Consider the following 11,507-nt stretch of genomic DNA (forward strand, 5'->3'; position numbering starts at 1 on the left):
AACAAGTCGTAGTCCAGAAGAATACGGCCCGATTCCTATTCTATGTGCAGGGATGGGCAACTGGCGACCAGCGGGCCCTCTTTTGTAGCTCAAACGGCAAGTTGACAGTATTGTTCCATTTCTTCAAATATCTCCAACAACCGAGTCTTACGATAGTAATGGAGGTGCCAAACAAACCACATTTAGGACACTTATTACAATAAACAAGGCCAAATAAAAATGTTGTTTTTAATAATATAAATTAGTAAAGTTGATCGAGTTTAATTAACACAGTGAACAGCGTCCAAGTGTAGGTTTGTTTTGTATTTAAAAAAAAAAAAATAGATTTGGGATCACACATTTTCATAGAAATGAAAACAGTAATATTTCTTCAACAGAATTGTTATGGTAAAGAAATCACTATGGTTTGTTAGGCAACAACACTTTGGGGAATTGAAAAAAAAAGATTGAAGAGTAACCTAATGATTTAAAGTGAATATAATTCATAAATCTGAAAGTAAAATGCTTCTGACAATACAGTAATAGTAAAACATGGGGAAAAAAATGTGTGTCCAGAATGATCCTGAAGACAATATTTTCACCGAATCTGAAAAACAAGAATCAAAAAAAATTAATATTTCATTTACGTTGCAACCCGTCTGCATGTTTTACGATAAACCTCCCAACTTCATATCCATTCTTTACCTAATAATAAAAGTTTTGGGCTATAATGATTCAATTATTGATAATAGGCCTATTTTTTTCTATTTCCTACATGTTTTATGAACTAACTAACAGCTGAAAGTGAACAGGCCCATGCATGCAGCTCTGTAAGCATCGACACTCATACAGCATCATGTGGAGCATACTTATGAAACAATCCTGTTCGTTTCAGCCCAAAAGTTGTAAAAGGGTATAAATCATAAGCCATTATACGCACGATGATCTATCCAGCCACTGATGCTACATTCTGTTGCTGTTTCATTTGTACACCGTGACGTGTGATTGGCCACAGCAGGGAATAATGTGGAGGAACACATTACATCACACTCTACATTAACCTAGAATACCAATCAGATCGTTTGATAAAACTATAAGAAAGCAATTCTAATATTCCTACGTAGATATTGGTAGTGTGTTAAGGTTAAAGATACACCACTCACGGTGTATTTGTCCCATTTCTTCTCTGGGTCGTAGGGCTCCCAGCGGCTAGCAGGGAAGATGTGCTTGTTCTTCTCATACCAGCACCTCAGCACCACTTTACCTGCGTGAGACTACGACACACCAAGGACACTCATTGTTGTTAACGCTGCTGCACTGGCAAATAACTTGGATTACATTTTTTTTCTTAAAGTATCAAAACACACTTGGACATTGAATATTAAAACAATACAGATCTCCTCACCTCGTCTTTTTCAACAGTGGCGTCGTTCACCAGCCGAATGTCATCGTGGACATCAAAGCTGAAGAGTGGACCTGTAGTGGAATAAAGTATATAAAAAAAAAATAATGCCATCAGTGAAGTTACATAAATGTTTAAATATAACGTCGATTTTTAGATGACCTTGGGTGTTACCACTGGCTCACCAGATTTGCCTCGAGCTTTTGTCACAATGAAGTCATAGAAACTGTGATGCTAGAACAGAAATAAGAGATAATTGTTTAGTTTAATATGAAGAAGAGATGTAAATGTATAATAGTTCAGATTGATGTACAGCAGCACTCACATGTGGGATGATCAGATCCTCTTTGATGTACATCAGCTGCTCGACACCAGCAGCCCTACAAAGACCCCCCCAACCTTTTACAACCTTCCTTCATAAAGAATAACATTAAAGGGAAATCTTATAATGTTAGCGCCAATGGGCACCTAGGGTGTATTCATTAGACGAAGAACGTAGCAAACAGTTGCAAAACGTTTTTACAATGGAAACCGTTTACTCTAAAACGGAAAAGTTTTTATTGGAGAAATTTCTCCCCGTTTCATTTAGTTTGCTTCTGTTTTCTAGTGAATACCCTCGCCTAGGTAAAACCAAAGCCACCACTTCAGTCACATCTACTCTTACCTGAGCTCACTGAAATCTTTCCTCAAGACCTCCAGTGCTTTCTGAAGGAACTGCTGCATGGTATTGCCCTTCTTCATCTGTAGTAAACACACAACAATGCACACTGATACATGCTATAGTATACAGGTATATCTCATGCGACCAAAGTTAAAGGTATGGCTCCATTTGCTTTCCGGCAGCACATCCATGGCTAAGCAACCGGTTGTCTCTTACTGTACCTTGACAGTCTTACGATGCCCCGAGCCATCCCAGTAGGAGAACGTGATCTCAATTTCTTCACCTGCACAGAAGATGTGTCATTATCATGGCAAGGTTGTAACTAGCAGGGTAGTGAACTATTAATTTAAGCTCATCATTACCATAGGGACCAATATAAAAAGAGCACTGGATGTAATCGTCATGTGCGATGGACGTGTGTAATCAATCTCTCTTACTCTTGATCTTTTCCTGCTTCCCCTCCCACTCTTGGCGCAGTTCCTCTCGAAGCCGATTCTCCTCCTCCTGAACTCCCAATAATAAACACATTGTAAGCTTGGGCTCCGTGTGTGTGTGTGTATATGTATATATAGGACATTTATATAGTGTATACCCTGGGCTCCGTGTCACACACACCCGGTCAAAAATTTGGGGTCACTTAGAAATGTCCTGGTTTTTGAAAGAAGAAAATATCAAATTTTTGGTCCATTAAAAAAAACATCTAATTGATCAGAAATACAGTGTAGACATTGTTAATGTTGCAAATAGGCAGAGTTGCAAAGAAAAAGCCATATCTCAGACTGGCCAATAAAAAGAAAAGATTAAGACGGGCAAAAGAACACAGACACTGGACAGAAGAACTCTGCCTAGAAGGCCAGCATTCCGGAGTGGCCTCTTCACTGTTGACGTTGAGACTGGTGTTTTGTTGGTACTATTTAATGAAGCTGCCAATTGAGGACTTGTGAGGCGTCTGTTCCTCAAACTAGACACTCTAATGTACTTGTCCTTTTGCACAGTTGTGCACCGGGGCCTCCCACTCCTCTTTCTATTCTGGTTAGAGTCAGTTTGTGCTGTTCTGTGAAGGAAGTAGTACACAGCATTGTAGGAGATCTTCAGTTTCTTGCCAATTTCTCGCATGAAATAGCCTTCATTTCTCAGAACAAGAATAGACTGACGAGTTTCAGAAGAAAGTACTTTGTTTCTGGCCATTTTGAGCCTGTAATTGAACCCACAAATGCTGATGCTCCAGATACTCAACTAGTCTAAAGAAGGCCCGTTTTATTGCTTCTTTAAATCAGAACAGTTTTCAGCTGTCCATTAAACATCAGCCGTTTCCAGCTACAATAGTCATTTACAACATTACCAATGTCTACACTGTATATCTGATTAATTTGAGGTTATTTTGGACAACTTTCTTTTGCTTTTCTTTCAAAAACAAAGGACATTTCTAAGTGACCCCAAACTTATGAACAGTTGTGTGTTATATATGTGTGCACAGGGTGTACACTATATAAATGTGCCTTTATACACACAGAGCCCAGGGCATACACTATATAAATGTTGTGTGTGTGTGATAGATAGATATCACACACACACAACATTTATATAGTGTATGCCCTGGGCTCTGTGTGTATAAAGGCACATTTATATAGTGTACACCCTGTGCACACTGGACAGGAGTAAAAGGGGTAGGAATGGGCAGATTTCTCCATCCCCTTCGCCGGCCGTTGTATTGGGCAGTTCAATGGTGAGAAATGACTCAGTCCCTGGAGCAAAAACGTAGTGCTTTCCAGGAGCACGAGTACAGGACATCACAATAAACTGCACTCAAACATTTTAAACCTGCATCAGGAAATTGAGGCTATCATAGTTCATATAGGATTCAATGACATTATGAAGGGATGCTCAGAAAAGCTGAAGATGGATTTTAAAGAACTGATTGGGTCTCTGCACCAACACACTGGCCCTCCCCTAATATCTGGCCCACCCCAAATCGTGGCACTGAACATTTCAGCCCTTCATAACTGGCTACATGACTATTGCAGCTCTGTGGGTGAAACAAAGCTTGTTTTATAAGGAGGATGGGATCCACCCAAATAATTTGGGTTCCTGGATCCTTTCACACCATTATAAGGCTGCGTTGAGACAATGACTTATCAATGACCCAAGCCCAGCTCCGTTAATCCCTACCATTGTGTCGCCAAGTTGTCATAATGCTTCAGCAAATGTACATTATCCCAGGGAAGACACAATGTAAATAGCCTCATTTATGTCCCCCTAACTGCCCTGAATGCCTCTGCTGATCCTACAGCTATTGTATGCTGCAATCATGTGCCTATGAACCAGAGTTATACGGTTAGCACTGAGGCGGTGTGACCTACTAGGAAGTCCACTGGGTGCAGCTCACCCTGCACTGACAGAATTAACATGAGCATGTCTACTACTATGCACTGACAGAATTAACATGAGCATGTCTACTACTATGCACTGACAGAATTAACATGAGCATGTCTACTACTATGCACTGACAGAAATAACATGAGCATGTCTACTACTATGCACTGACAGAATTAACATGAGCATGTCTACTACTATGCACTGACAGAATTAACATGAGCATGTCTACTACTATGCACTGACAGAAATAACATGAGCATGTCTACTACTATGCACTGACAGAAATAACATGAGCATGTCTACTACTATGCACTGACAGAAATAACATGAGCATGTCTACTACTATGCACTGACAGAAATAACATGAGCATGTCTACTTCCGCTAAGCTTCCCAGTATAGCAATGAGAACAATCACACTTCTCAGAAAAGTGCTCAAAATATGTAGCTTAAGAAATAAGGTTAATCAAATCAATAACTTGCAAGTAAGAGATGACATTCATATTCTGACTATCTCTGAAAATCACTTATACAATACCTTTCATGATACAGTGGTAGCAATACAAGGTTATAACATTTACAGAAAAGACAGAAATGCCAGTGGTGGAGGTGTTGACCCTTTATATTCTGAACCACATTCCTGTAAAGCTTAGAGAGGATCTCATGTTAAATACTGTTGAAGTAATATGGCTACAGGTTCATCTGCCTCACCTAAAGCCCATTCTGGTGGGAAGCTGCTGTAGACCACCAAGTGCTAACAGTCAGTATCTGGACAACATGTGTGAAATTATAATGTATGTGATATCAACAGAGAGGTATATTTTCTGGGTGATTTAAATATTGACTGGCTTTCATCAAGCTTCCCACTCAAGAAAAAGCTTCAAACTGTAACAACCTGAACCAGGTCACTGGCACTAATCAGTCAACCTGCCAGGCTAGTCAAACAGCACAGGAATGAAATCATCAACATGCATTGATCACATCTTTATTAACACTGCAGAAATTTGCAGAAATGTGATTGAAAGCAGTATCCAGATCCATCGGATGTAGTGATCACAATAAAGTAGCCACATCTAGGAAAACCATAGTTCCAAAGGCTGGGCTAGAGCGAATAAGAGGTCATACAATAAGTTTTGTAGTGATTCCTATGTTGTTGATGTAAAGAATACTTGTTGGTCTGTAATGAGGAGCAACCAGACGCTGCATTTGACATATTTATGAAATTACTTATTCCAGTTACTAATAAGCATCCACCCATTAAGAAAATGATTGTAAAAAACTTAAATCCCTGTGGATTGATGAGGAATTTAAAAATTATATGGTTGAGAGGGATGAGGCAAAAGGATTGGCAAATAAGTCTGGTTGCACAACCGATTGGCAAACGTACTGTAAATAGAGAAATCCTGCAACTAAACTGAATAAAAGGAAGAAACTACACTTATGAAACAAAGAAATGACAAAGAATGATAGTAAAAAAGCTTTGGAGCACCTTAAAATGACATTTTGGCCAAAAAGGCAAACTCAGCTCCACCATTCATTGAATCAGGTGGCTCATTCATCAAAAAACACTGATATTGCCAATTACTTCAATAATTTTTTCTTTGGCAAGATTAGCAAACTTAGGCATGACATGCCAGCAACAAACACTGACACTTCATATCCAAGTATATCTGATCAAATTATTAAAAGACAAGCATTGTCATTTTTTATTCTGTAAAGTGAGTGTGGAAGAGGTGAAAAAAGTATTGTTGTCTTTCAACAATGACAAACCACCGGAGTCTGACAACTTGGATGGAAAATTACTGAGGATAATAGAGGACCATTTTGCCACATCTTCAATCTAAGCCTACTAGAAAGTGTGTGCCCTCTGGCCTGGAGGGAAGCTAAAGTCATTCCACTACCCAAGAATAGTAAAGCCCCCTTTACTGGCTCAAATAGCTGACCAATCAGCCTGTTACCAGCCCTTAGTAAACTTTTGGGGAAAAAATGGTGTTTGACCAGATACAATGCTATTTTACAGTAAAAAAAATTACTGAGTTTTAGCACGCTTATAGGGAAGGACATTCAACAAGCACAGCACTTACACAAATGACTGATGATTGGCTGAGAGAAAATGTGGCTTTTGACATAATCGATAAGTCTGCTGATGGAAAAACTTGTGTTATGGCTTTACACACCTTGCTATACTGTGGATGTGTTCTTTAATGGAAGCCTCTCCAACATTGTCCAGGTAGAATCAGGAATTCCCCAGGGCAGCTGTCTAGGCCCCTTACATTTTCAATATTTACCAATGACATGCCACTGGCCTTGAGTAAAGCCAGTGTGTCTATGTACAGTGCATTCCGAAATTATTCAGACCGCTTGACTTTTTCCACATTTTGTTACTTTACAGCCTTATTATAAAATGTATTAAATTGTTTTCCCCCCTAATCAATCTACACACAATACCCCATAATGATCAAGCACAAAACAGGTTTATAGAATTTTTTTAACTGTATTTAAAAATAAACGGACATATCACATTTACATAAGTATTCAGACCCTTTACTCTGTGCTTTATTATATATATTTATAGCACCTTTGGCGGCGATTACAGCCTCAAGTCTTCTTGGGCATGACGCTACAAGCTTGGCACACATGTATTTGAAGAGTTTCTCCCATTCTTCTTTGCAGATTCTCTCCTGCTCTGTCAGGTTGGATGGGGAGTGTCGCTGCACAGCTATTTTCAAGTCTCTCCAGAGATGTTCGATTGGGTTCAAGTCCGGCCTTTGTCTGGGCCACTCAAGGACATTCAAAGACTTGTCCCAAAGCCACTCCTGGGTTGTCTTGGCTGTGTGCTTAGGGTTGTTGGCCTGTTGAAACAACCTTCACCCCAGCCTGAGGTCCTGAGCGCTCTGGAGCAGGTTTTCATCAATGATCTCTCTGTACTTTGCTCTGTTCATCTTTCCTTCAAGCCTGACTAGTCTCCCAGTCCCTGCCACTGAAAAACATCCCCACAACACAATTCTGCCAAACCCATGCTTCACCGTAGGAATGGTGCCAGGTTTCCTCCAGACGTGACACTTGGCATTCAGACCAGAGTTCAATCTTGGTTTCATCAGAGCAGAGAATCTTGTTTTGCATGGTCAGAGTCCTTTTACTGAGGAGTGGCTTCCATCTGGCCAATCTACCATAAAGGCCTGATTGGTAGAGTGCTGCAGAGATGGTTGTCCTTCTGGAAGGTTCTCCCATCTTCACAGAGGACCTCTGGAGCTCTATCAGAGTGACCATCGGGTTCTTGGTCACCTCCCTGAACAAGATCTTCCCGATTGCTCAGTTTGGCCAGGCGGCCAGCTCTAGGAAGAGTCTTGGTGGTTCCAAACTTCTTTCATTTAAGAATGATGAAGGCCACTGTGTTCTTGGGGACCTTCAATGCTGCAGTAATGTTTTGGTACCCTTCCCCAGATCTGTGCCTTGACACGATCCTGTCTCGGAGCTCTATGGACAATTCCTTCGACCTCGTGGCTTGGTTTTTGCTCTGACATGAACTCTCTACTGTGGAACTTTATATAGACAGGTGTGTGCCTTTCCAAATCATGTCCAATCAATTCAATTTACCACAGGTGGACTCCAATCATGTTGGAAAAAAATGAATTTAATCAATTTTAGAATAAGGCTCTGACTAAACTGTTTGGAGTAACCCTGGATTGTAAACTGCCTTGGCAGCAGCTAATAAGGATCATTAATAAATAGAAATACTCTTGCTTTATATGCAGGCGAGATTTCAATGTGAGAGAGGTTTGATTTGGAAAAAATGAGTGTGACTGGTTGTATATGCACACGGCTCACCTCTCTGTCCCGGTCTGGCAGGAAACTGGTGTCCACATCTGGGTTCTTCCCTAGCTTCTTCTTCTTAGCGGGGAAATCTTTGGAAGATAAAAGTCAGTATTCATTGATTGTTCTTAGACAATGATATACATAAGTATTGTGGCTATAAACAACAGATTTATTATGAACACCACTCACAGTCCTCTTCCTCCTCTTCCTCTTCCTCCTCAGTCTCCTCTTTCTCCTCCTCTTCATCTTCAGGATTAAAGGATAAACTGGCAATCTTTCTCTTCTGTTCTTCCTTTCTTTTCTTCTCCTTCTGCTTCTCCAGCTTTCTGAAGGTAGACAGAAAGAGAGCAAAGATGAGACACTGACAATAGCTTTCGACTGAAGATTTCACCCATAATCAGGGGTCATTGAGAGATCATAACAAACGAAAAAAGTGGCAGGGAATCGAGTAACTCTGGGAATACAGTAACTCACAGCATCAATTCCTTTGATTGCTCCTTCTTGGCCAGTTGCTTTTCTCGTTCTTTCACAAGAGCCTCCTGCCTGGCCTTCATATCATTGAGTGTCACCAGACCTGACAAGGGAAGACAGTATTGCAGTAAGATTGTGTTCTTCACAATTATGTATTCAAACATTCATCATTATAAAAGGCAAGTCTGACATGAAAAAGTCCCATAATATACTTACCAACAGTGCTGGATTTGAGCTCTGCTTCCACCGCATCATAATGAGCTGAGAACTTCTTGTCTATGTTGGACTTGACCATGTTGTCCTGTAGGAGATATTCAGATAGTAAGAGGGGGACACATAGCTAGGAACGTTAATAAGGCTACTCCTGTAAACAGTCGAGCGCAAAGGCTATAGATTGTTCGTTTGATATCTTTCCGTAACTAGATAGCAGTGAATAAGCAATACTATTACTTAGTTAACAAGTGACTGACCTGAGCAATTTTCTCCTTTAGCTGTGAAAGTTGTTCTCTTTCCTTTTCACGCTTTTTTATCAGCTGCATGGCTCTTCCAGCCTCGCTTGCTGCACCTTTGTACTGCGCCATGCCTATATCTTCCGAGAATCAAACAGCAATAATAATCTGGAAAAATTTGCTAAACGCTACAGCCACAGCCAACTTGTCTAAACAACAACTAAACACTGTTTTTATAACAGTGTAGAGCGAAACGTTATTGTAGCTAGATGTTGAAATGTCCTCGCATCATAACAAACACCACCGAAAATGGTCTCGTTAAAGTGCATTCTGGGTAGTGTGCGAATCAGTAAAAAAAGCCCGTGCAACCACTTCCGGCGGGGTGTCAATCATTTCAAAATAAAAGTAAAGTAGCAGCTGGTTGTATTTACTACACTGACCCTGCTGCTGGGGACAACACAGCTGATTTGACATGATGCTCACTGCACCTGGCGCTGAAATTATTATATTATTTGCTTGGCTCTCTCCAAGTTACGCTCTCTATTTTCACATTGGAGAGACTGAGAAAAAATGCTTTATAGAGGAAATTCCAGATGAGACTATGGTTATTGGTAAATAATTATTTTAGCGTTAGATACCGTTAAAGTTGGTTAACTAGCTAGCTGCTTCTGGCTCATAGGCTATTTTGATTAATCCAGTCAGTCAGTGCATGGATGTCTTTCATTTCCTGACAGATGTAGCTAGATTTGATGGATAAAAAAATATCTCATGGGTCTTAATAAATAAAATGTTTTTTTTCTGGCTAGCTACAAAAGATGAGAAGATTATACAGTATATGACTGGGATCAGCCAACGTGTTATTTGATATGGAATATGCCCTCTATCGAGGATGTGAGGAATAGCCTTTCATCTGGTATCTCTCTATTATTAGGGAAATACAGGACCCAGCTGTGGGACAAGCAGATGGGATCCTTCCTCCAAGCCACCCCTGGCCTTGGAATGCATGTGGAGATCAAAGATCCGGATACTAAGGTCAGTCAAACAATGAGAAGATTAGATACAAGGTTACCACACTCAAAGTGTATAGTCATTAAAGTTTGTGTATGTGTATCTTCATACACACAATGCCTCCACGTATGTTTCATCGGTATGTGCCTCTCTCTTCAACCCTCTATTCTAGATCATTCTGTCTCGTCAGTATGGATCAGATGGACGGTTCACCTTTACTTCCCATACACCAGGCGAGCACCAGATCTGCCTGCACTCCAACTCCACCAAGATGGCCATTTTCGCTGGTGGCAAACTGGTATGAATGGGATGTTGTTGTTTTGGACATTTTCTTCTCACCAAAAAAAAAACCTTCCGTATAGCAGTAAATATGCAGGTGGTCTGGCATTCTAACCTTGTGTTCCATCTGACAGAGAGTCCACCTGGATATTCAGGTTGGTGAACATACCAACAACTACCCTGAAATCGCAGCAAAAGACAAGCTCACAGAGCTGCAATTAAGAGCTCGACAATTACTGGACCAAGTAGAACAAATCCAGAAAGAGCAGAACTATCAGCAGGTGGGTTGAAAGAGAACATCTACATTTTGAGTTGAGTAACTAAGCCACAACCGTAGGGGATAATAGATATTGACATTTATTTTAACCTGTATAATGTCACATACAAAGCTGTTGTGGAATCCACGTCTTACCCTCGTCTTTTAACGATCTAGTGACTGTCTGTGTATCTCTTTTAACAGTATCGTGAGGAGCGGTTCCGCATGACTAGTGAGAGCACCAACCAGCATGTGCTTTGGTGTTCTATAGCTCAGACACTTATCCTCATCGTCACTGGCATCTGGCAGCTCAAGCACCTCAAGAGCTTCTTTGAGGCCAAGAAGTTGGTGTAATGCTCACAGGACATCACTGATTGAGTTCAAGACAGGAGTGACAACCATACAGAGCTAACTGGCAGAGAGAGACGCTTAAACCTGGGAAGCAAATTAATTGAGAACATCCAGTGTGTTATGTATTGTACATTATTAATTATTCTGTGACTTTAATTATTGTGATCAGTAAGTAAGCACCTATGTCCATTTGCTTGTATTTTTTTCCCCACTTTTGTATTGTTTTATATCAACTTTGTTGGACTGCACATAAGGAGTGGCAAATGTACCCAAGGTAACTTTCAATTTTGTTTCACTTTGCACTAAGCAGTTATGTTTTGTAGATTTGTCATTCTGCATATTGTATACTTTTGGTTTAAACAGGTAGTGGTTAGAGCATTGAGCCAGTAACCGAAAGGTTGCTGGATCGAATCCCCGAGCTGACAATCTGCCCCTGAGCAAGGCAGTTAACCCACTGTTCC

At 40.5% G+C, this 11,507-nt stretch overlaps 2 protein-coding genes across 2 annotated transcripts; one reads left to right on the forward strand and one right to left on the reverse strand.

The window, feature by feature from the left end:
* Positions 1 to 209: 209 nt before the first annotated feature.
* On the reverse strand, positions 210 to 9,495 carry fam50a (family with sequence similarity 50 member A). Its single transcript, XM_029718433.1, has 13 exons — positions 9,174 to 9,495; positions 8,920 to 9,004; positions 8,707 to 8,806; positions 8,422 to 8,558; positions 8,245 to 8,321; positions 2,480 to 2,546; positions 2,264 to 2,325; positions 2,046 to 2,122; positions 1,707 to 1,761; positions 1,567 to 1,615; positions 1,385 to 1,455; positions 1,143 to 1,253; positions 210 to 586 (listed from the first exon to the last, which is right to left on the reverse strand). The coding sequence occupies exons 1-13, from the start codon at positions 9,282 to 9,284 to the stop codon at positions 578 to 580; spliced, it is 1,011 nt and encodes a 336-aa protein (XP_029574293.1). The 5' UTR covers positions 9,285 to 9,495; the 3' UTR covers positions 210 to 577.
* Positions 9,496 to 9,583: 88 nt separating this feature from the next.
* LOC115165356 (transmembrane emp24 domain-containing protein 4-like) lies at positions 9,584 to 11,483 on the forward strand. Its single transcript, XM_029718434.1, has 5 exons — positions 9,584 to 9,763; positions 10,084 to 10,184; positions 10,333 to 10,458; positions 10,574 to 10,720; positions 10,900 to 11,483. The coding sequence occupies exons 1-5, from the start codon at positions 9,625 to 9,627 to the stop codon at positions 11,047 to 11,049; spliced, it is 663 nt and encodes a 220-aa protein (XP_029574294.1). The 5' UTR covers positions 9,584 to 9,624; the 3' UTR covers positions 11,050 to 11,483.
* Positions 11,484 to 11,507: the final 24 nt, after the last annotated feature.

The sequence above is a fragment of the Salmo trutta genome, chromosome 28 (assembly GCF_901001165.1).
Source record: "Salmo trutta chromosome 28, fSalTru1.1, whole genome shotgun sequence".
Taxonomy (NCBI): Eukaryota; Metazoa; Chordata; class Actinopteri; order Salmoniformes; family Salmonidae; genus Salmo; species Salmo trutta.